At 43.7% G+C, this 25339-nt stretch overlaps 1 protein-coding gene across 3 annotated transcripts; it reads left to right on the top strand.

Moving 5' to 3' along the window:
- Positions 1-7667: 7667 nt before the first annotated feature.
- Positions 7668-25068, top strand: SKIC8 (SKI8 subunit of superkiller complex). Of its 3 annotated transcripts, none has more exons than XM_061180017.1 (11): positions 7668-7740; positions 11478-11528; positions 12239-12266; positions 14061-14166; positions 14540-14712; positions 19009-19157; positions 19379-19472; positions 20317-20410; positions 22200-22292; positions 23012-23090; positions 24834-25062. In XM_061180017.1, exons 2-11 carry the CDS (start codon positions 11517-11519, stop codon positions 24921-24923), a joined length of 918 nt encoding a protein of 305 aa, XP_061036000.1. In that variant the 5' UTR covers positions 7668-7740; positions 11478-11516; the 3' UTR covers positions 24924-25062. The 3 variants fall into 3 exon arrangements, with proteins under 3 accessions (XP_061036000.1, XP_061036001.1, XP_061036002.1); XM_061180018.1 differs by lacking the exon at positions 7668-7740 and adding an exon at positions 7765-7939; XM_061180019.1 differs by lacking the exons at positions 7668-7740; positions 11478-11528; positions 12239-12266; positions 14061-14166; positions 14540-14712 and adding an exon at positions 16439-16545 and having other exon boundaries at positions 24834-25068.
- Positions 25069-25339: the final 271 nt, after the last annotated feature.

The raw sequence follows: 25339 nt of genomic DNA, 5'->3' as shown, positions 1-25339 counted from the left end.
AAACTGAGGCCCAGAGAGGGCTCTGGCAGAAGCCAGCCAGAAACTTTCCCTTCCAGATCCTCCAGTGGTTAAAGGAGACAATTTGGGTGAAATGCCAGCTTCATGCCTGTCACGCAGTAAGTGCTCAGAAATAGGAATTATAACAATAACAAGGGCAATAATAATAACAGCTCCTAATGTGAGGTTCCATGTTCTGGCTGCCACGCCACACAGCCTCTTGGGGCACTTTTGACATAACCGCACAGCAAGTTCTCCACATGCTTTAAGGCTTCTGCTCTTAATTTTGGTTCAGTGGCAGACAAGGAAAAATGTTGGTGCTTTCAGCTGGAAACGCAGCATCACAGGAATGCACTTGAAACTCCTCTCGGGTGTGCGGCTTGGATCTTAGCTCCCTCTCTGAGTTAGGGCTCTAGGAGGGAGGAGCTTTGTGGTGAGGCCGTTCTAAAGTTCCCTTTGTTTTTTGTTTTTCAATTCTCTTTGTCCTTCAGAAGTGCATTCAATACAGGATACCTGGTGCTTTCCCAAGCTTTCCGGCTTAGTGCTAGCACCTGTCTGTCCTGGCAAGAGACTTTGGGCTTAAGCTGTGGAGGGGAAGGGATTCTCAAGTTCTACTGGCAATGAGTTCTCTTCCCAGGGCTTGGTTTGCCCCCTTGGCTCCCAAGTCCAGGCTCCTCTGCTCAGCATTTCCTTGCAATCCTGCCTTTCCCACCCTGCTTTCAATCCTTATTCCCCCTAAATTTGCAAATAGAAGTCTCCATATTTTCAGCTCTTTCACAGTCCCTTACTCCAACCCTGCTTTTCCCAGAGGATACTCCTTCCCAGCAGCTTCTGAAGTGGACACCGTAAGGTATTCACACCCCTTGCACACCCTGGGTCACAAATCGCTAGGGGTGTGCTGGAGCCACGCATACCAGCTTACTGTAGCAGATTCTGTGCATTGGTCAGTGACATCAGGTCTGTAACTTGAACTCGTCCGCAGGAGCTATATTTACACCACAGCAATTGGCCTATGCCGTGAACCAGGTTTAGATTCCTTCCCTGAAGACCCTGCTGTTACACGTTTACCAGCACACCGCTGGAGCCCCGGCTCCTCCTCCTCCTGCTCCTGTGAAGCTCTCATCATCTAGGTAGACCCCGCCCCACCTTCCTCCTCACCCTCACCTACCAACCTGTCCCGTCTCATTCTCTGCAGGCTGTGGCTCACAGCTTCCCCACCCAATTCCCACCACCCTTTGGGGGCACGCAGCCTCCTCCTGGCAGGCCCACCACTCTGGCCTCCCTGGCTCACTTTCCAACACTCTCCATTTCTTCAGCAGCCTGTTTTTACAGCCTGACTTTGCTGCTTTCTATGTCAGTCGGTAAATGCCAACAATGCCCGGAAAGTCTCGGTGTGGGCCCCAGCTGCGGCAGAATTCTATGTCCTGCTGGGCTTGCCCAGCCCCTGCCCCTCCCCCAGCACAGCTGCACTCCCCTGGGTGTGTGACCCAGTCTCCCAGTCTAGGGTGAGTCCACTCCTGGCTTCTGCCCCTTCTTGAGGGGTGTGGGCACTGCAGGCGGTTAGAGGTGGGGCTCCAGCCCTCAAGGTCAGAGAAGCAGCCTGCACAGGGCCTCAGGGAGCCTGGGTTCTAGTTCCCATTTTGCCGCGGCTTTTCAGGTGCTCTGGATTAACCTTGTTCTCTGTGCCAACTTCTCTCTTCTATAAAATGGGGATATGTAATTCCTAGACATCTGGTGTAGGGAGAAGACGACGGGCTACGGCTTTTCTGATTCAAAGGCTGATCCCTGTTGAGGATGGTTTAGAGGCCTGGCAAGAATCACTGGGGACTCCTTGGCAGCAGGAGCTCCATCTGATGCCTTTGTATGTTCCCAACCTGACCCCATACAAGCCAAGATGGTGACACTGGTGTAGAAGCCCTGGGCAAGAAATGAGAGTCAACCCCTGGCCAGCAGCTGGTGAATCAAATAGAACAGAACCACCCTGATCAGTGCTTGGGCACAAGGCCATTCAGTTCCCAGGCTGTGCCCGCAGGCTGCAGCCCTTAGGTCAGGTGTGTGTGGAGGGTGGGAGGGCCTCAGCTGCCTCTCCCCAGGCTCTCTCTCCCCTGCTTCTACCATCTGCTCTCACTCCCTTGTGGGATCTCCCTTGCCAGCACCTGCAGGGATTACCAAGGGGAATCCCACAGCTCGGTCTCCAGGCCCCCAAAGGATATGGCGTTTCCATCCTCCTCACCCCAGGTTTTGTGGGAACCACTGCACCATTCCAAGGAGCTTAACAATAATCCTTGGTACCCAGCTTCCTCTTGCATCTTCTCATTTAGTTGAGATCAGTGGTTCTCACATGTTAGCCTGCATCATAGTCACCTTGGAGGGCTTCTTTAAACAGATTGCGAGGCCCAGCTCCAGGTCTGGTCTGGAGCCTGAGAATTTTGCATTTTGAACAACTTTCTAGGTGATGCTGATGCGACTGGTCTGGGAACCACACTTTGAAAACCACTAGCAGTTTAGGCCATGGTATTATGACTTCCATTATCTAGGTAAGGAATTTGAGGCCTAAGAGGCCCTCTGCTTGGGGTCCCATAGTGACTGAGCAGTAGGCAGTTTCTGCCTCTGGGGTCTGGAGGAGCCCAAGAGAGCAGATATCAGCTGCTCCATCCCTGTCCGCAGAAGCAGTCAAGTTACCATGGGCAGGCAGTGACTGCCACCCTGTGGCCAACATCAGTAATGCCCTCAGCTGGGGGCCTGCAGCTTTGGACTGTGTTCAGCAGACTGGGTGGGGCCTACCCAGGGACCCTGGTTGCAGAGTAGGAAGCCAGTTCCAGGAGGTTCCCTGGCTCAGCCTCCCCAGACCACCTGGAGAGGGAGCAATGGGTTCCCTATGGGTTTGGATATGAACCGAGACTCCTGTCTCTGGCCGGATAAGAACTCTGTCCCCACCCTCTCAGCCACCCCTGTCCTTCTTGTGACCTCCTGTTCCCCACCTTTCCCTCTCCTAAAACTGTGGAATTGGGAATAAAAAAAGAAATAACCATCTCCCAATTCGACCTGGGTTTCAACCTTACTCTGCAATTTGCCGGCTGAGTGACCCTGGAGAAGTCACTTTACCTTTCTTAGGGTCAGTTTCCTTCTCTGTATAATCCCTATGCAGCATGATCACAAGTATTCTGTGCAGTTGTGTTTCTCAGTGCGTGGCTGCATCCATACATTCACCAGTGAAGCTCTCCAAATGTTTGAAACCAAAACAAAAATTTGGAGATGTTAGCATCTCCAAAGTGGGATTTGTGTACCCCAGATAGTGAGCAAGACCATCCACTGGGATATGGGAAGAAAATATTAGACCTTCTGACTATATTTTTTTTCACCTTTTAAAAATTTTATTTTTGTATTTGATCTATAAGATATGCAAATGTATTAGCAGGGTAGTACATACACATCATTTATAAATAATATACACATATGGGGGGTGCATGGTAAAAGTTTTTAAATGGTGGGTACGTGAGGACACTGCTTTAGAGGAGGAGAGGTTCCCATAGCTTTCTAGAAGTTTCCTTGTGAGGAAATGCACAGAGTAGATCATTTCTGGGTGATGTCTAGGGGTTGCCCTGGCTATTAGCTTCAGAGATGCAAATGCCCTTAGTTGTCCAGGGAGCCAGTGAAGGAAGGAGACTTTGGGACTTTCGGGGCCTTCCTAAAGGTGAACTGTGTGTTTATGACTTTCCAGAAAATAATTGTAAGAGTAATAATAACGGACGTTTATTGAGTGTTTACTATGTGCCAGGCACTGTTCTAAGCACTTTACATATGTTAACTCTTTTAATCATCATATCAACCTAAAAGGAAGTTACCATGATTATCCCCAATTTAGAGATAAAGGAATGAAGCCCAGTGAGGTTACATAATTTACCCAGAGCTGCAGAGTGGAGCAGCCAAGATTGAACCCAGGCATTCTGACCCTAGAGCCCGAGTTGTTTAACCCCTATGTGCCCAACCTGAAAACAAGAAGGGCCTGGGAGACTGTTGGTGGGAGCAAGGAAGACAGAAGGAGGTGCAAGTTGATCCGAGAGTGGCAAAGTCTTTGGGGGTGGAGTGAGGGGAGCGGCCATAGAAGGAGAGGGCACCATGTGACGAGCTGCAGCCTGCAGGATGTGCAGGAGAAGGGAGAACAGCAAGGGGGAGAGTTGGGGTCAGCTGTGGGAGCCAGTGGGGAGCCTGGGATGAACAGCAGAAAGGTGGGGTGGGATTCCTGACATCAGGCTTTGCCAGATGGGGTTCAGAGGAGGACCGCAGGGAGCCCATGTGGAGTTCCTTGAGAGCCCCACACAGGGCAGACACAGCCCGCAGACGCCTACCCCTCTGCCTGTGCTGAGCAGAAAGCAGGACCTACACCTGCGCCCCACTCCACACCCACTGACTCTGGTGTTTTCTAGGAAGTCAACGAAGGCTTCCTGGAACTGGAGCAGAAGTAGCCCTTCCTCTCAAGGAGGTGGTGAGCTCCCTGTCTTTGGAAGTGTGCAACCAGAGGCCAGATGACTCCATGATGGGTTGTCTAGAGGAAGGTAGGTGTGGGGTAAACCCTAAAGGCTCCTTCCCTTCTGAAATGCTCGGACCTGTGACTCTGAGTGAAGGGAAGAGGTCTAGAGTGGAGAGGAGAGGAGTCGAGGGTAAGTCCTGGGACACTGTGACCTTGTATCACTCTACTTATCTCAGCCTCTCTCTGGGTCTGACTGGCTGGAAAAACAGTGAGCCACTCTCTGGGAACAGCTCTATCCCTGCAGGGCTGCTGCCCTTCAGGGTGGGCCTCCTTGTCCTCTGCAGAGCTTTTCGGGGCAGGCTATACACCTGAGTTATTTCACAGTGAGCTTGCATTTTTCACTTGATTTTATTCTAAAATTCTTTCCATCCCTCCTGATCTGCAGGATCACAACTTACAGATATTTAAATGGCATGCAGTTGCATTGGCAATTCTCTCTAGATTTGCTTTGCAACAGGCCTTTGAGGGATCTGTGATTTTTGGTAGAAAATAATTATATCTTTATTTTCTTTAACCTCTAACTAGAATTTAATATTTCCTTTAATAATGAATGTAGGCAATAAACCCTGAAAGTATTAGCAGTACCAGTGGCTTGGTCACCAAGACAAATCACAAATATTTTCTTATCACATTACAGCTGTTGCAGATCATTTGAAATATTGTTTATGCGTATTGCCACTTTGAAATTACAGAAGTTATGAGACCTGCTGCATTCATAAAGAAGCACATATACTACTATTTCACAAATATTTTGATAACTATTTTGATGTAATTGGTTTCCTCTGTAATCCTATGTGTTTTGTTTTGACGCATTTAAAAACATTATGCTGAGACTTCATGAGACGCCAAAGATGTTTGTGGCACAAAAAAGGCCAGTTAACCTTGCTTCGCAGTCCTGATACTAAGGCCAATGACCTCATGTGCCTGGCGCTCTAGAGGTGAAAGCAGGTGCACAATACATCCTTTTTGAATGAATGATTTGGAGTTCCTATCACAATTATAGAACTATAGAGCTGGAAAGTCTTTAGAAAGACTTTATTGCAATGATTTTCAAACTTCCTGGTCACAACCCACAGCAGGAAATACATTTTCCTTTGTGATCCATTACCTGCCTATGTGAAACAAGTTTTTTAATAAAATATGACATATCTTTAAGTGCATGATACACTCCTACAACTTCTATTTTTTCTTAATCTATTATATTTCTTTTTTGAGAGATGATTAATTGAATTTTCATTCAGAACAACTATAATGGCTGACAAAAATTAAATTAATACCCAAAACAATTTGCTTCAATTGGAAATTAATAGTAGCAGATTTGGAAGCAAGCAAACAGAAGGCAGAAAGCCTTAGTATTCTGACAACAGATAAAAGGCATAAAAGTGATCAGTGTGCTCTTAGACTAATTTAGAGGTGGAATATTTACAGTTAATGGGCAGGGAAAAAAATAACCCACATAAGCCCAAATCACACAAATTAAAATTCATTTAACTATATAGTTGTAAGCATTTTTTTAAGACAAAATTTCACCATTCTTAAAGTAGGAGTATTCAAAAATACTTCTTTATATAAGCTAAGAGTAAGTAAAGATGGCCCAATTATCCTGGTTAGGGAGAGATCACATAATAATCAGTCTATATTCAAAATCCAGAGAAACCCACAAACTCTGCCAATAAAAATAAAGGGGCAAAAACTAAGATTGGCCAAAACTGGCAATCAGTTGCACAGGGAGGCAGTGGATCACTCCTCACTTCACTGCTAAAAGCCATTGCACTGGGGACCGATGTTAAGTCCTTTCCACACTTTAGGAACCTGGATGCCAGCCATTACAGGGCCCGATTTCTGTGTACTAGGTTCTGTGGAATTTGTTTGAACACTGGGGTCCACTCAGCACTTAGGTCAATGTGATAGGAATTACCTCCAGTTTCAAGACAGGCTTCCTGGCCTGAGGATATAATTTGTACATTCTTCCTTAGCTTCAGAGGCAAATGCCCTGTGGTCAAATAGATCCAGGATGGTTACAGGGATAACTTGACTTTTACGAGATGCCACCTAAGACTTTTGACAATTCAAGGTAAGTCTTGAAGCCTGCTCACTTTGAACCAAATTTTCTAAACCCATGACATGCTGGGGATCCACTGGGGCTGGATGAAGTTTCCATGGACAGAGGTGTCACTGAAGGGATGACTGAGGACCAGAGAATGGGCCCTGGGAGACTTGTGAGTGTATTCAGCAAATTTCTGGGCCACACAGCCTCCTCAGAAAGACCTCGAAGATGAACTTTACCCAGTTGTATGGACAACAGATATACGGTTTAACAGTTTCCTTAAGTCATCATAGAACTCAAGATAGTCCTAATAAACTAGATACTGGGAAACTCTAACTTGGGGTGGGGGTGGAGATAGGGTAAGAGTACATGGATACTTCAGAGGGTTGCATTCACTGTGACTATACTATCATCACCTCCTACTAGAATCTTTTTGGACTTCTAAACCAGTTTTAATCAGGAGAGACTGTACTCTCTCCCACGACTAGCTGAAAGAAGGCTTAACCCTTCAGGGGCCGGCCCCAGACATTCCGCTCCCCCAAACATCTGTTCCCTACTGCCCAGAGAGGCTTGGGCAGTGACCGACCAGCAGCCAGGAGCAGCCGAGCAGCTTTGCGAGGATGGGGTGCGTGCCTCCACCCTTCCATCGCCTTGTTTTAAAATGCTGGTCACGACCCACTAAACTGATATCCGTCACAGTAACAGGGTGTGACTTGCAGTTTGAAAAACAAAGCTGTATTTCACTGAAAAATTTTTGAAGCAACAGAACTCTTGCAGTCATCATGTGTAGTTGAATCTCAAACTACAAATGAAGAGATTGGAACCCAAACGGCCAAGAGCTCAGTTGCTGAAACCTAAAACTGCGCTTCCAGAAGCAGGTTTCCAGTGGCCCCGCCCCCCGGGGGAAACCAGCGTGACCGGGGCGTGGCCTCTTTCCCTCTCTCCCCTCCTCCCCCCTCTCCCCTCCTCCCCTCCTCCCCTCCTCCTCCCCTCCTCGTCCGCCCCGTGCGCGGCGTAGCGACGGCAGGGGGCGCTGCGGCATGCGCCGGCGCCCTGGGGACCAGCGGGATGCCCCGCCCCTTCGTGAGCCAGTCGCCGCGCGTCGCGGTCGCGCGGAGACTGGCGTCAGACGAACCGCAGGGCAGTTCAGCCGGGCAGTGAGGCGGTGAGTTGGTCCGCACAGCCATTGGGGATGGCAGCCGCTAACGGCCCGGGCTGGAGGGCGGGTGAGCGAGGGTGGGCCCGAGGCTGCCTCTAAGAGGGTTTGCTCAGGAATGCTCCAGGCTGCGGGGCCCGAGGGTGGTGGCTTCCGTGACTCCATTTACCCTGGCTGCCTCTCGACGTGCGGGGCCTAAGGGGAGAGGGTAGGTTGCCTCATCTTGCATCCTGAGGGTGTTCTGTGCAGCCTCGAGATTAGGGCTGGTTTCTCTGCAGTAAAGGTCTCAGTGTCCATAGACGGAACGGCTGTCTTAACCGAAGTTTTCCAGTGGTGGGCCACGCTGTCTTCTTAGGTAGCGAGCTGGACAGGTACAAGCACAGGCTGAGTTATCTTTACTTCAAGTACCACGTAGTGTTATGGGTTACTGACCTGCCTGAGTACTTTAATAGGGACATGTGTAAAGTTCTTTAGAAACACTGAGGAGGGAGCAATGAATTCTGCCTAGGAAGTGGGAGGAAAGTTTTCTAAAGAGAGAAGGTAGCAAGAGAGGGCTTTGGGGTCCTCTTAGCTCTTAAATTTTTAGAGGATAAGAAACTGATGTAAGAGATAGTGTAGCTTGGTAGCCTATACTATAGCTTGTATCCACCTTCTACTGTCAGACTAACCTTAGGAAGCTTCCTTAACCTCTCTTGAGTCTCACTTTCCTTATCAGGAAGGTAGAGGTGATAATAAGAATATCTACTAAGTGGGGTGAGAGGGTTCAGTGAGCTAACCTATGTGTAGAATGTAAAACAGGGCCTGACTCATGGTACATCCTCAAACGTGCATTCATTGATAGAAGCACACCTCTGTCTTGAGAAGGCTGGCTTCTCGGAGTTGGCTTCCTGCAAACCTTCCTACTCTTTTGTTTCTCTCCGTTGCAGGGATGTGAGGCAGGATTTGGAAGGGGAGAGGGCAGGCCTCTGCTTCACTGGGCAGAGGGCTGGTGCTCAAGCAGAGTTGTAATACCGTTCATTTCAGCAAAACTGGCTTGAGCTCCTGCCTGTCTTTCCTACCCTGGCCAAGACCCTGTTCTTGGGTCACAAATTAAGCACTACCAACTTGATTGAGATCTTCACAGGCAAAGATTATTTACAAATCGTTTGTTTGTTTTTTCTCTTATCCTTGGAAAACCTTCACGGTAGCCTTTTTGGGTTTGCAAATTTAAAGCAAGTAACCTGAACCTGGATGCCTTAGCTGTATGGTCTCCTCTGTTGATGGATAGAATTGAGGGGGCCATGAACTTGGATGAGAAGAAAAATTGCATCCTTATGTTCTCTAACCTCTAACTGAAATTTAGCGTTTCTTTCAATTATGAATGTTGTCAAGAAACCACAGTATTGACAGGTTGACTTTGTCACCAATAGAAATTACAGATATTTTCATATCTTAGCATACTGTGTAAGCTCATGACAACTTTGAAATTATGGTAGTTATTAGACTTGCTGCTAGATCTTGTTATGTAATGTGTAAATTAAGAATCACATATGTTATGCTATCACAAATTTAATTTTTGTATTTGGTAAAATTTTATTTTGATATACAGTTGATCTTTATTCTCAGGTTCTGTATTTGCAAATTCATCTACATGCTAAAATTTATTTGTAGGCCCCAAATCAGTACTTGCAGTGCTTTTGTGGTCTTTCTTGGACACGTGTGAGGTGGTGAAAATTTTGAGTCAACTGACACACATTCTCAGCTGCAGTTGAACAAGGAAACATTCTGCCTTCTTGTTTCAGTTCTCATGCTGTAAACAAGTGTCTTTTTTTCAGTCTGTTAGTGCCATGATTTTTGTATTTTTGTGCTTTTATTGGTGATTTCAGTGTTTAAAATGGCCCCCCCAAGCACAGTGCTAAAGTACTCTCTTAGTGTTCCTAAGTGCAGGAAGACTGTGATGTGCCTTATGGAGAAAACACATGTGTAGATAAACTTCATATAGGCAAGCATTATGGTGCTGTTAGCCATAAGTTCAATATTAATGAATTACCAACGTAAAATAAGGTGTCTTTATTTTTTTTAATAGACCTTTATTGGAGTATAATTGCTTCACAATATTGTGTTAGTTTCTGTTGTACACCAAAGTGAATCAGCCATATGCATACATGTGTCCCCATATCCCCTCCCTTTTGAGCCTCCCTCCCATCCTCCCTATCCCACCCCTCTAGGTCATCGCAAAGCACCGAGCTGACCTCCCTGTGCTATGCTGCTGCTTCCCACTAGCTATTTTACATTCAGTAGTGTATGTATTTCGATGCTACTCTCACTTCGCCCCAGCTTCCCCCTCCCACCCCGTGTCCTCAAGTCCATTCTCTATGTCTACATCTTTATTCCTGCCCTGCAACTAGGTTCATCAGTACCTTTTTTTTTTTTTTTTTTTAAGATTCCATATATATGCATTAGAGTATGGTATTTGTTTTTCTCTTTCTGACTTACTTCATTCTGTATGACAGACTCTAGGTCCATCCACCTCACTGCAGATAACTCAGTTTCATTTGTTTTTATGGCTGAGTAATATTCCATTGTATATATGTGCCACATCTTCTTTATCCATTCATCTGTCGATGGACACTTAGGTTGCTTCCATGTCCTGGCTATTGTAAATAGTGCTGCAGTGAACATTGTGGTACATGTCTCTTTTTGAATTATGGTTTTCTCAGGGTATATGCCCAGTAGTGCGATTGCTGGGTCATATGGTAGTTCTATTTTTAGTTTTTTAAGGAACCTCCATACTGTTTTCCATAATGGTGGTGTCAATTACATTCCCACCAACAGTGCAGGAAGGTTCCCTTTTCACCACACCCTTTCCAGCAGTTATTGTTTCTAGATGTTTTGGTAATAGCCATTCTGACCGGCCTGAGGTGATACCTCATTGTAGTTTTGAGAAACATGCATAAAACAAAGTTACGTATTGTTCGGTTGCCAAAAATGTTACCAGAGTCTTGCAGGAACCTAATGCAGTGTCTCCCCTAGGGGCAATGGATCAGTGTTCACTAATTCGGTGTTCAGTGATATTATAGAACATAACTGCCTGGAATAACAAGAATGGACCGTACTTGGTTTCCTTTCTAATTCTATGTATTTTATTTTATGTATTTAAAAACATCCTGAGAAGGGGTTTATAGGCTTTACAAGGCTGCTAGAGGGGTCTATAGCACACACAAAAAAGATTGAGAACCCTTATTGTAGCCTGAGAAATTAAATCTATTCCTATGGTTAAGTTTGTGTTAAACTGAGCTAAGTCCTTAAAGACTTCAGCACCTTTTGGGAGACATGTGTCTCCCTCTAGCTCATGTCCTCATTTACATGCCTGCTGGCTCTTATAGGCATTTTTGGCTGAGATCCCCGCATGGACTCTAAGAACTTTGCTCCCCCATATTTGCTTGTTGAGTTTTGAATAAATAATATTTTAAATTAAAAGGTCCTATGGTTTTATCTCTCTGAAGAGCAGCAAAGGAGGGAGACTGGTCCCTCTCTGTAGTCAACTTGAGGAGAAGAAAACATGGGAGGTGATAGGTATTAGTTGAGAAAGAAGTCCGTGCCACCTGGTAGGGCTTGTGAAGGGGGCCCCTGGGACTGATCCACAGAAAAGTGTCCGGGCAACTCTGCCAAAGAGTTGCCTTATTTTCTTGATCAAGGGGAACCTTCTGTAGCCCCCTCTGTCCTGATGACACCCCCTTACTGAAACCCTGGTATTGTTTCCACAGAGCTGTCTGGCCTTTAGCCCTTCATCCTTGGTTAAGGAAATGACCAACCAGGTAAGGCCTATGGAGAGAAAGAATATCAGTTGGTCTCTTTGGCAGGTTCGAGCCCAGTATGTTGTCTGGGTGTGTAGTCAGAAAACTAGCATCTGATTCCTGCTCTTCTCCTGAAGAGTAGGGTGACCCTGGGCACCTAGTCACCAGAGGGGTAGGTGGCACTAGTAAAATGCACAACCCTAAGAGGAGGATTATTTTATCTAAGTCTATACCACAGTTTACAAAGGGATTGAGGAAGCTTAAAAGAATTTGTACACAAAAACGAGAAAGAAACAAAGATCAGAAAAGGAGAAACATATCTTTGTAATAAAATTAGGACAGAGTTAACAGGTTATGCAGACTATGTGGTTTTATACAGCTGCAAAAATTAAGCTGCAAACTGGACTCTGAGCTTCCTGGTGATCAGAGCAGGAAAAAACACGTAATTTATTACTCTCCTTTTTGGGTGGGTAATAGTGGTTAGGGAGAAGAGACTATAGTTTGTCTAAAATTAGAGAACTAAATTTTTTCTGGTATGACTCTACAAACCTTGCATGAGCAGGAATCAAGGATTTCTGAAGAGGTCAGGCAGGGGAAGTAGCTAACACTGTGGTGACTATATCTACTGGGGGGCAGGGCGGTGAGTTGGGTGCCAGGGGGTGTTTTAGGGAAGGGATGGGACACATCTGTAATCTGACCATTGGTTTAATGTGTCTTCTGTTCTTTTTTAGTACAGTATTCTCTTCAAACAAGAGCAAGGTAAGCAGCTTGCCTGTTCAAGCAAATTTACCTATGAAAAACTGTTGTCCCTGCCTTAAGGTTTTTGTCATGCTGACCAGACATGCAGTTTCCAACTGTACTCTGCAGAAACATTGGCAGAAGCAGCTGAAAACAAATACACTTAAAAACAAACAACAACAACAACAAAAACCAAGCCACTAACTTAAAAGGAAAAGCAGGAGTCAAATGACAGACCGGAGAACTCCAGGCTGAGGAAAGCTTTCCCACCTGAGGAACTCTGAGCTTCCCAGCTATCAAAGTGAAAGAAGGAAACGCTTTGAGTCTCAGAAATCTGTTAATGCCAGCTCATCTGGGGAGGTAAACTTGAGCCTGGCCCTGAACTCAGAAGTTCTCTTGGGAGTTGTTATTCAGGCTCCTTCATTTACAACAAGTGCAGGGACTCTCACAGAGGACCTTTGACCTTCAATGAAAGTGAAGGATATAGTAACAGCAAGGTGAATTTCTGTCAAGACTACTGAGTGTGGGGGGTGGGCTGGGGGCTGTGCGGCGGAGGCAGTGGTGGGAATGGGAGCAGGAGGCAGGTCAGAGTTTAGTCTGGAAAGGTAACTGGCCGGTGATACTGGACTTCATACCTGAAAAGGAGTATGTGCGTGGACTATTCACATGTATCTCATTTCTCCACCACAGCCTGGATGAGTTAGGTAAAGCCTGGAGGAATTTGTGGGATGCCTAATAAAAGCTCTTCCACTTTAAGTAGGTGACATTTAGGTAGTCTAAAGTTTAAGCCAAAAGCATTCTTTCAGGTTAGCTAGCATAGGTAACTAGTAGCTAGTCAGGCATGCCAGTCAGCTACCTTGTATGCAGCTACCTTGTATGCAGCTATCTGGCTGGCAAGCTAGCAGGCTTGGGTCGGGTGGGGATTGTAATGGAAGCCATGTATGTAACTCACAGCTGTTTAAGTTGAATGCCCTTGTATTCATATCTTGGAAAGGTGTTCCTGGAGAAATGCTGCCAGGTATGAAGAAAGCCTCATTGTGCACTTGTCACATTTATATTCCTGCACCAGGTCTGCAGACCCACCAGCATGGCCTGCCAGATATGCAACTTGCAGACTTAGAATTTAAAGTGGACGTTAGTTAATAGAGAGGTTGGGTTTGAATCCCACTTCTGCCTCTTCTTAGCTTTTGACTTTGGGTGAGTTACTAGGCTTCTCTAAGCCTCTGATTCCTTATCTGTAAAATGAAGATACTATTCACAGTACCTATTTCATAGGGTTGTTGTGGCTGAGGTAATACTTATAAAAGGATTAAAGTAATAACTGGCCCATTAAGCATAATAGACATTGTGGCAAAAGGCAACTCATGTGTGGAGGCTGTTTTAGTTATTTATTTTCAGACCTGTACTGTTCACAGTTGACCTGCCTACTGGTTTCCCAGGATCTCTAAGAAATAACTCTTAGCAACTTTAGATCTCTTTTTGGGGTGGGTTTCACTTTAGCTAAGTGAGAGCCATTCCAAACTAATGCATGTTGGACAGCATGCTAAAGTAGAAAGGACATTGTATTACTCTGGTACTGCTGCCCCACCTGGTAAACCTGTGATTTGGGGCAAGTGGCTTCTTCAGAACCTCCAGTTTTCATATCTGCCTCCACAGGTATAATAAAAGCTGTATGGGAAAGCAGTTTGCAAAACAATAAAATGATACCGGTGGATATTACCTCAGAATTGTTGTAACAGTATTTCAGCTTCATCTTAGCACATTCAGTTTAGAAGTTGCATGAAGACTTTTAAAATGAAGCGCTTTCCATTCTAGCCCATGATGATGCCATTTGGTCAGTTGCCTGGGGGACAAACAAGAAAGAAAGCTCTGAGACGGTGGTCACAGGATCCCTGGATGACCTGGTGAAGGTCTGGAAATGGTGAGTGCCCTCTCCTCTAACATGCAGCCTTGGAAATTGGGGTTTTTACTTCTGGGCTCCCAAATTGCAATCAGAGAAGTATTAACTGTTTTCTAAGCAAGAAAGCAATAGTAGTATGGTGGTATACAAAGGCAGATTATTTTTCTCTCACTTGTTTTCCTGTTATTCGCTGTTCAGGCCCTATAGTTTAAGAAAAAAAAAAGTCTCATGGTTAAAAGTTGGCTGCATTTGGTGTTCTGTGGCTCTTGATTTCCTCTCTGATTCTGCTTTTCACAGACCATTGGTAATGCATACTTACAGGGGCCCAGAATTTCAGATGCCAGGTACAATGTGTTGTGTGTGAAGAAATCCATTTCTCTGTCCCCCATTGAAGGCGTGATGAGAAGCTGGACCTACAGTGGAGTCTGGAGGGCCATCAGCTGGGTGTGGTGTCTGTGGACATCAGCCACACCCTGCCCATTGCTGCGTCCAGTTCTCTTGATGCTCATATTCGTCTCTGGGACTTGGAAAACGGCAAACAGATAAAGTCTATAGATGCAGGACCTGGTAAGAGTTTTACTCTTAGAGAAGATACTAGAGGTTTACAATCCCTTTTTGAAACCTTTAGGGATAGATGTATTTTACAGTTCAGAATTTTTTGGATTTGAGACTGGTAATATGGGTGCATGAACTGTATGTCATGTAATACCTTCAGTGGGGCTGGGGGCAGCACTCTAATCAAATACTAATATCTCGGCAACTAAACATGAGTATTTACACTAAGAGAGGTATATACAGGCTATAAATAGCCTTACATCATCAGTTCAGGTCAGGTTTTATTACCAAATGAATTTTGGTACTAAAATTATTGTTTAAAACTTACAGTTTTCATCGCCTTTGGGTTTCAGAATTGCTGATTTGGGATTGTGGACTTGTGTTTGAATGGTCCAGAGGTCCTCTGTTTGCCATATTCTGAATTGATACATTCACTGCCTTATAGAGGTCTAGAACATAAAGCACTGTGTCCTCATAGATCTGTATCATGGTAATCTCTACTGATTATGATTAAAGTGCCTGTTTCTAGTATATGATAGATATATGAAACTTCTAAGGAAACAAATCCATTGTTTGTTTGTTTTTTTTAAGTTCTATAGGACAGCGTAATCTTGTCCATTAGCCTTGATAAATATCTGAGGTAATGGAAGTTAATGATTTCAGTAGGTTGGATTAATGTGGAACAAGCAACATGACATTTCAGGATTCCTTGTAGCCTTATATTTACTTGTAAATGACTGCATAGCATTCATGAGCAGAGCCTGTTCTACCAGAATAGGTGATGACCAGTAGAGAGTGCAGAGAGCCTGGTCCCTCTCTGGCACACCCCTCTGTGGGTTGATTACAGAAGAGCTGCTCAGGGATTTCCTTAACTTAATTCCCTTGATTGGAGGCCCAGGTGGATTTGTCTCCCACTGGTTATGTTCAGTAGACCCTATAGGCTGTACTTACTCTGGAAAGAATGATGGTCCCAGGGTTTTAAGGACTCTGAGTTGTCTGGAAACTGAATTCATTTCCCCTCAGTGGCAATGTTCCATGTCTCTGATTCTTAACTATTGCAGCTTTTTAAAGAACATATATGTCCAATCCCTATTTTGGATCCACTGAATCACAGTTATTGGGGTGTGTGGGCTGGGATATGTATTTGGAAAAAGCTACCCAGACACTCTGACTCCCCAGATGATTGTTTTTGTATGTGTCCTTGCCCTGTTGACATCTCTTACAGAGGACTTGGGTACCCAAACTAGCCCACAAAGTCTGTTAAGACTCTGCTTTATAGCTGAGAGGAGGAAGAGGCAGATCTGTTGCTGCCTTTTCATCTTGGGCACCTAAGCCCTCCCATGACGCCAAGGTCACTGCGTGGTTTTGTGGCCCCTGGGCACACCACAGCTGAAGAAATGATTACTGGATTGGTTCCAAGGAAAAGGATGGTGTCTGTATCCAACTTGCCTTCCCTGACAAATAGTACCTTAAACTACATACTGGTTCCATGTGTAGCAAATGATCACTGAAAGATTACTGTTAGGAAAGAAAAAAGACACTGAGACGAGTAGAGGGTTGGGTTTATTTTCTTTTTGGATAGGAATATTCCTAAAACTATACCAAACCATTAAACAACAGTTATTTGGGTGAGTAATAAAAGCAAGCATTGCTATTGACAACTAAGGAGCAGCTGAATTGAATTCATCTGAAGGTAAAACTAATAAGTCTAGGTCTAATGATTGTAGGGAAATGGACATTTACATTATACCTGTCTTGAAAATATGCCTGGAGAATGTGAAAGGAGGAACAGAAGAAGGAGAAAAAGACAAGAAAGAAAATCTCAGATCCTGAAGAAGAAAGTGAGTAAGTAGGAGAAAGGGAAGATGAAGGGGAAGATCCTCCATTGGGCACCTCACCCATCCTGTAGCTCCAGCAAACTGACATTGAAGAAGAACAAAGGCGGAAGCATAGGGGCCTCTCAACATCAGATGGTTCAAGATGTCCCAATGTAAAGAAAAGCTACTCTTTTGCTGATGAGGTGGAACTTAGTGATTAAAATAAATATTTATTATGCAAATGTTAAAATAAATTTTAGAGTGCACATTTTAATTGAGGAATAAAAATTCCTTCAATTTCGAGTATAAGGATATTTGCCACTAAAAGTTCTATATTATCAAACAGTTAATAGGCAAATGTAAAAATAATTCAAAAGTGTGATTTTATTAAACTTCAAGGAATAAAAATCATATTTTCTAGTAACTATTATTCCTGTAAACAGCTAATTATAATAGGAATAAAAAAACAATCCTGTTAGAATAATGCTTTAGTCATTTAGGAGTAAAGATAGATATTAAAAAGCAGTTATTTGAGAGATTGATTATAAAAGCTTTTTCAGATCTTCTTGGTTAATTGAGCACTTTTGAAGTTAATTTCCTTTTTAAAACAAATATTTCATAAGAAAAGTGATAGAGCTAAATTATTTATTATTACTTTGAATATGTATGTTAAAATTTGTGAGAGATTTTTATTTTATTTTATTTATTTATTTTTTTTCACACACACACACTGTATTTTATTTTTACAAGAGATAAATAGACTGACACCAACCATTGTAAATGGATGACCACAACAAAAGCAACAATGATTGCAATTACCAAACACGAAACACACTCATGCTATGTCATAATATTGACATTCAGTCCAGTAATCCTCCACTGTAACAGCTCCTTTACTTTGCAGTGAAAATTGATTTGTATATTCTTTGCCTCTGAGTCCTTGTGGGATTTTTTTTTTAATTCAAACAGAAAGTCACAAAAATTATAATCATCCTCATCAGTTCACTCAGAGAGAGATTTTTATTTTAAAACTCACCCTGGAATATGGTGCTGACCCATCCGTGCTAGGAGCCCCTGTCTACCATGAGTTAAGCTCAGAGAGGCCTTCACTGTCGCCTGGGCTGAGAAGGGCATGACCTCTTTGAGCCCTGCCCCAGGAATAAGGAGAGTGACATGGGAAGGAGCCTTTCTCTCCTCTCCCTTTGATCTAACAAGCACTGTTTCTGGGCAGGTGCAGGAGGGGCAGGACTTAGGGTACATTCTCATATAAGAGTGGGTATGGGCAAAGGGACCTAGACTAGCACTGGACAACTAGATTATTCCTTGGCCTCTAGGCTCTGACCCCAAAAGCTCCCAAAGCTCTTTGGGGTTGCCTATGAAGAGGTTCCCATGTAGCTGAGAAAAGAAATGCTAAAATATTATCAGTGGTCCAGATGGAAATATAAAGCACATGTGCTTACCCAGGCTGCCCATGAGTCTGGAGACTTTTACACAGAAGCACTGTGATACACAAATAACATTTGAATAGAACGCTTGAAATTAGACTGTGTGGTATAACTTAAAAACTAGTTGATTTTTTTTTTAAACAAACAGTGCCTCTTTCCAGTCCTTATTCTCTGTTAATTTGTGGTAAATACTTTGTCATATTATAGTTTTATATAAGAGTATTTCTGGTACCTTTTCATTTGTTTACAGTTTTATTGAAGTAGACTTTCACCTCTATAATTGCACTCTGAAATTAACCCATTGTAAGTATACAGTTTAACAAGTTTTAGTAAATTTCCACAGTTGTGCAGCCACCACTCCAATTCGGTTTTAGAACACTTCCGTGCCCCACAAAAGTTCCCTCATGCCCATTTATAGTTAATCTGTGCTCCCACCCTCAGCCTCAGGCAACCACTGATCTGCTTTCTGTCTCTATAGTTTTGCGTTTTTGAAAAATTTCACATAAGTGAAATCGTATTGTCTTATACATCTTCATTCTTTCTTTAGCATAATGTTTTTGAGGTTCATCCGTGTTGTAGCATGTATCAGTAGTTTGTTCCTTTTTATTGCTGAGCAGTGAGTATTCCATTATGGGATATTCCACGTTTTGTTCATCCATTTACCAGTTGATGGACATTTTGATTCTCTCCAGTTTTTGAATATTCTGAGTAATGCTGCTATGAGCATTCAGGTACAAGTCTGTGCATGGACATGTGTTTTCATTTCTGAGTGGAATTGCTGGTTATTATGGTAAGTGTTTTTACTTAAACTGTCAAACTGTTTTTCAAAGTAGCTGTACCATTTTATTTTCCCACCAGTGTATGAGGATTTTGGTTTCTCCACATCCTTGCTAACACTTGGTATTGTCCTGTCTATCTACATTTTTAGTAAAAATTTAAGACGCCCTTAAACTAAATTGGTACAGAATTAATATCTTCACAACGTTTTTAAAATTAAAGTCATGTCTTTTCTCACTATAGTTTTTTTCCTTCTTTTTTCTGTTCAGTGGATGCCTGGACTTTGGCCTTTTCTCCTGATTCCCAGTATCTGGCCACAGGAACTCATGTGGGGAAAGTGAACATTTTTGGTGTGGAAAGTGGGAAAAAGGAATATTCTTTGGACACAAGAGGAAAATTCATTCTTAGTATTGCATATGTAAGGAAACGTTGCTCTTTTTTTCTCTCTCTGATTCTTTCAGTTTACTCTTCTAGCCTATTGTACTCCTTGGTAAACGTTCTGCATTGGTCTTGTCAGGCAGCTACTGGCATGGTTTGCCAGTCAGCCAGTTAGACCTGCAGCCAGCAGACTGCTTGTGTTTGGTGGGGATGGCTTAACAATATGGAGTTTCAAATGATCTCCATATGTTCTCTGCACAGAGTCCTGATGGGAAGTATCTGGCCAGTGGAGCCATAGACGGAATCATCAATATTTTTGATATTGCAACCGGGAAACTTCTGCACACGCTGGAAGGTGTGGTTCATCGTTTTATTTTGTGCAAACTGGGTTATCAGATCACAAAGGAAGACGTATTCTTTCATTAAAATGCTGCTAAATGGCAAATGAGCATTAGATTTGCAAAACATCAATCTCAGTTGGAGATCTCAAATGCCTCTAAGGTTCAGTTTTGTCACTAGTTACAACCTAGACATATTAGTTCTTGTACCAGTGTTAAATGCTTTTTTTGGTGCACAGGCCTTTTTATTTATGTGTTAATATATCCTAGCTATAGGAGTGTCTTATTTCTGTCATGTTTGGTTCTAAAGAACTTTGTGATTAGAAAATAACTCCTTTTTGTCAGTAGTTTGAAGGTAGATGAAAGTGCTGTGGCTACCCTTTGCACTGATGACCTCTGGGCAGGAGAACTGGGTACTAGAACAGGGGAAGGGTTGGAGGGAGACTTCTACTCTGTATTCTTTTGTACTATTTTGAATTCTAACCAAGAGAATATATTACCTCTTCAGTGTATCCTTTACCCTACAACAAAGGATTTGGTAGGGAAATAGCATCCTATTTGTTCAACCTTGCAAATCAGAAACGATGCATATTTCCATGTTTGGCCATATCTGTGGCAGAGGAGTTTCTTCTAAGCAATGTGTGCTGAGGTCCAGTTGGTCAAGGAAGGGATCTGAGGAGAAATGGCTCCAGCAGGAGGGGCCTGGGTTATGTGCATGTTTCTAGAGCATTAGAAGGAAGGTTCCAGTCAGTACCCTCTCTGACTGAAGCACCTGGGCAGTGCAACTCAGTGACTTACAGTCATTAAAAGTGACATAGTTAGTGGAAACTATTAGTTAACAAGCGTCTTTGTGAATTTCAGGCCATGCTATGCCCATTCGCTCCTTGACTTTCTCCCCGGATTCGCAGCTCCTTGTCACTGCTTCAGATGATGGCTACATCAAGATCTATGATGTGTAAGTTACCTGTTGAGATTCAAGGCTTCTCACTTAATACCAGTGCCTGTTTTGTCTCTTATCATTAGGAGGAGCCCTAGGAAAGACTTCTGTTCAGGTCCTGCCAGACACTCAGTCTCCCCAGTCATTCCTCCCCTGTCAGCGTCCCTGCTTTGAGCTTAGAATGTTATGGAGGAAGACGTGCATGGGTTACCTACTAGGATCACATACCTGCTACTTTTTTTCAGGCATCCTGTCTGTTGTGATTTTAAATTCTTTTGGGTAGGTAAGCAGTGTACAGTTGAGGAGATGGCGCCATGGGCTGTAGCTGGCTTGGAGTGATGGTAAAAAATTAGAACATCCATTTTCTAGGGGTGTTCTAGAAGGTACTTCTCTGCCCTAGTTAGGGAGCTGTCAGTTCATAAGCCAGCTTGCAGCAGGTCTAGATGAGGGAGCTTTTTTGTTGTTGGTTTTTGACCACAGGTATAGAAGTGAGTTAATCTTCAGTTCACGGCTCTGTTTCATTGGAAGCCTGTGCGAGGGCCCTTTCTCTTGTTGTTTCCCCCTATCTTTCTCAGTCCCCACTCCTTTTCACCCCTGAGGTCTCCCCTATAAGGTGTTTGACGTGTCTGTGATACTTTGACTCAGTACTTCAATCAGTGTGCCTCTGGTTCCTGGCTTCCAAAGGTAGCATTCTAATTCACTGGGTGCATATGTTACACTTCTTCCCAACGATGGGTGCCACAACCATGATCATCCACGTGCATGTCCTTTTATGGGCCTGTGAGAGTTTTTCGGGAGTTTAAACTTGGGGGCTTTTGGAGGACGAAAAGTTTTCAAAGAGACATGGAATTAGAACTGCAGCTTCTGGAATTAGAGCTGAATGAGGGTGTTAGGGTCTGGGGGGAAGATGCCTCTCTCAAACTGTGCTTGCCTGTCAGTAGCAGAGCCAATATAAATAGTAGCAATTCCTTAAATATCCAGTTTTCTTTAATAAGGCTTTCAGTGCTACAATTTCATCATCCTCCCAACAACCAGTGAGGTAGCGCGGATTAGTGTCCCCATAATGCAGGCGAGGAGCCCAAGCTGAGGTGGTGGTTTGACTAAGGTGCTGTTACTGAATGAACACCTAGGACTTTTACCTTCTTGTGATCCCACTGCTTTCCACGGAGGCCACCTCTCCTCGTACCTAACTGAGGTTTCCTCTACTCTTCTGGGTTCAGAGGTGAAACTGCTGGCCTCAGTCGGGTCTTCGGATTGTTTTCCAGCCATAAGTGATTTCATTTCACTTTTTTAAAAAGTGAAAATGACTGTAGTAATGAGACCTGTCTTATTCTTGGTTAGCTTAAAAATGATCTATCCAAGCCACATCTGTTGTAAAGAGTACATCTTGATACATTCCTTAGATACAAGGCACTGGCCCTATATGGAAAGGGTACTGGGTGGGCAGGGGTCAGAACCTGCAACTGCCCTGGGATGGCCTACTTGCCCCTGCTGGTTCTCTTTCCTCATCTTAGGAGTTGGCTTGCTGAGCCTTCTTTATTTTGAGCTTTTTAAGCTCTGCTTGTTCAGGATCTTATTTTTGGCTCTTGGTGGCATTGACATATTTGGGGTTAATGCTGTTGAAAATTTTGTTTCTGCAGTGTGTGATGCTACTTCATTGAAAAGGGAATTTTTAAACTAATACTGTGGTGATTATAAGGATAGCAGATTTGGTCCAATTAAACGGGCAATTAAGAGTATACCTTCCATTTCAGTGATTGTATTCCAAAAGTTAACCTCTCCATTTTATTTGAAACTCCCATTTCAGACAACACGCCAACTTGGCTGGCACATTGAGTGGCCACGCATCCTGGGTGCTGAACGTTGCATTTTGTCCTGATGACACACACTTTGTTTCCAGGTACTTACGATTCTTATCAGTTTCTAAAATGTTAGGAAGATGAAGATGGTCATCTTGTATGAATTGCCTTAAAATTTGAAGACCCTTTTTTAATTCAGATAGCCTTTGTTTTCTGCAGTGTTTTTTAAATTGTGAAGCTAATTGTCCTTAGCTGGAACAAAAGTGGATTCTTTTGAACAGTTCAGCTCTTAGTTCTTCCTTATAAATCTAGGCTTCTACCTACAGTTACTTAAGGGATACCTGTGTTACAGTAGTAACTTCAGATATGAAAATCTGTTCGTAAAATGTTGTGCTTTGAGACCCCAATGTTGTTTAGGCCCAGGATGGCCAAGACAATTGAAAAACAGGAGATAGATGGTTTAATAGCATTGCACAGAGGTTTACAGAAGCCTCTGAGAACCTTTATTTGAAGCTTTAATGGGCCTCGCTCCCATCCGGATATAGGACTCTCATCTGAGACTCCTGATGAGAACATTTAATATGAGGGCCAGGCAGATCAGAAGTTCAGGGAAATAGCTGCTCTGTGAGAGGGGAAAGCCAACCAGTGATGCCAACATCCTGGCCACCTTTTGGGGCCCTGGCTGGCCACTTGTGCACCCAGGCACCAAGGGGGCCTCTAGGTAGGCTGAGTGAAGGAGTGTGGGATTTTTGATCAGGTTCTTTCCAACTTCAAACCAGTCAGAACTTTTCTGATACTAATGTTCCCTTTTTTAAAATAGCTCATCTGACAAAAGTGTAAAAGTTTGGGATGTTGGAACGAGGACTTGTGTTCACACCTTCTTTGATCACCAGGATCAGGTATGGCATAATTAACATTCAAATTCCTTTGGATTGCTAGCATTGTCTGACCACTGTGCCGAAACTCATTCCTTTTCCTAACCTTGCTGCTTGGGTTGTCAAGACCAGTCGACCCTTGGGGCTGAGCTACTCTGATTGCTTGGATCTCCATCCAGCCCGTGTTCCTGTGCGCACTCTGGGGAGCAGAGGCTCAGGACGTGCTGTCAGCCTAGCAACCCACAAGGCATGATACGTCCCTGTGTAGGCCAGAAAACGGGTACTAGCCACACAGCCTTTAAATGCCTTCTTTGAAACATGCTGCAGCTGGTGCCTGGGGCGTGCCCGGGCCCTTTTCTGGGTACAGCTGGGCCATGGCTGGCTCAAGAAGAACCTGCTTCCTCAGAAGCTTCCATTCCATTCCACAGCCATCACTTTTCTCTTTTGGAGCGGCCCAAAGAAGTGAAGTGATTTTTTTTTTTTCTTTGAATATACTTGAAGCCAGAAATTCTTACAGGTTGTTTGAAGTTAGTGATATTACTAACTTTTGTTTCAGTCTTTAAATTAGGGAAAAGAGGCTTTGTTTTCACAGGAGTCTTATCTTTCCAAGATGAATGTGAAATGATAAAGGCATTCTAGTGCAGGGCTTCTCAGTCTTTAATGTGCACAGGAATCCCCTGGGGATCTGGTAACAATGCAGATGCTGATTCAGTGGGTCTGGCCTGGGCCTGAGTTTTTGTGTTTGTCACAAGCTCCAGGTGAGGCTAGCATTGCTGGTTCCAACCGCTTTGAATAGCAAGGGTCTTGGAGAAGTAGTATAAAAAATAAAATACCCATGGCAGTATAAAGTTGTCTTTTAATATTTTAAATGTTCTTATGGTGATCTCATAGACTCTCTTTGGAATGCAGCTTAAAGTTAACAGTTGTTCATGCTTTTTTACATTTAATCTTAAATTGTTGCCAACAAAGTTGAGGGGGTTTAATTTTGACATTCCACTACTGGATTTAAACATTTTACTCAGGGAGTAAGTCCTGGCTGCCTGTGTTGCTTTGCACATGAAGGTCAGTGTGTGGTGCTGTCCTCAGAGGAAGACGTTTGGAGTGGAAATGAGGCCATCACCTGGCCCAGTCACAACACTGAAATCAGGGCTAGAACACCCAACTCAGGGGTAGGGTGACAGGCTGACCTGATGAAACTCCTGCCACATCAGTTCTGTCTGGGAAGGAGGTGTGAATCTGTTAATTCAGTACATAGCAAACGAAAGCAATGACGTGTGATGCCAAGTTGTCTAGCTCTTAGGGACAGGCAGGTTTCATAGGCCTCTAATAAGAGAGTGAGAAGTACTGACCGTGGGGGGGGGCGAGCCGGAGGAGATAGGTGAGGAGCACAGTTTGCAATGATCCCCGTAGGCAGTGACCTCAGGGTAGTTGGGCCTTTTCCTTCCTGGAAACATAAATGAGACCACATGCTGGTCCCTTGTGGGTTCCATCTTCACAACATTAGGTCACTTCCTAGATTGTGAGTCTTTGAAAGGTTTGTAGATATCTTGATTTGTGTTTAGAAATGAAATTTTCTTGAGTTGGGAGGTGAGTGGAATGATAATCAAGCAGTAGTAACAGAAGATCCCTGGTTAGAGGAAGGCAGAAGGCACGGGAACATCCTCACCTCAGTGTTTTCCTAGATTCAGTATAATGGGAATAGAGTACGGATGTTCGTTCATAAAGAATAAAGGTGTTAGTGGAATTGTTTTTTCTTTTTATTTACAGGTCTGGGGAGTAAAATACAATGGAAATGGCTCAAAAATTGTGTCTGTTGGAGATGATCAGGAAATTCACATCTACGATTGTCCGATTTAAACATCAATCTTCCAGGCTAATGCTGCAGAAAGAATGTATAGATTGATCATGACATTCCTTACCTTTCTGGCTTGTTTAAAAGAAATATAGCATTTATTGTAGCAAACACTTAAATTTTGTAGATACAGTATAAATCTTTTCATGTTTTATTGGAAATGCCATTCATACTGTAACATAAAGTGTTCTTAATGCAAACACCCATGTTCTTGAACATGCTTCTTTTTCATTTGCCCTGATACTGGTAGAACAGTGAGAGGAATCAGCATCATTATGTGAAACCGAGTATCTGCCTCAGAAATGAAGACATCCAGGCACTTACTGAACTTTCCAGTACAGAAATTCAGGCTCACTCTTCCAAGGAATGAGTCATGCAGAAGCTGTAAGAGGAAAGCTAATCTATTTCAGAATGGGATCCT

The sequence above is a fragment of the Eubalaena glacialis genome, chromosome 2 (genome assembly GCF_028564815.1).
Source record: "Eubalaena glacialis isolate mEubGla1 chromosome 2, mEubGla1.1.hap2.+ XY, whole genome shotgun sequence".
In the NCBI taxonomy this organism is placed as follows: domain Eukaryota; kingdom Metazoa; phylum Chordata; class Mammalia; order Artiodactyla; family Balaenidae; genus Eubalaena; species Eubalaena glacialis.
This window is presented reverse-complemented; position numbering and strand designations above follow the sequence as displayed.

What these genes read in the sequence shown, in the direction of transcription:
- SKIC8 (XM_061180017.1), top strand. An exon ending in GTCTATAGATGCAGGACCTG is followed by an intron (nt 14,713 to 19,008) that starts GTAAGAGTTTTA and finishes TTTTCTGTTCAG; the next exon opens with TGGATGCCTGGACTTTGGCC. An exon ending in ACTTCTGCACACGCTGGAAG is followed by an intron (nt 19,473 to 20,316) that starts GTGTGGTTCATC and finishes TGTGAATTTCAG; the next exon opens with GCCATGCTATGCCCATTCGC.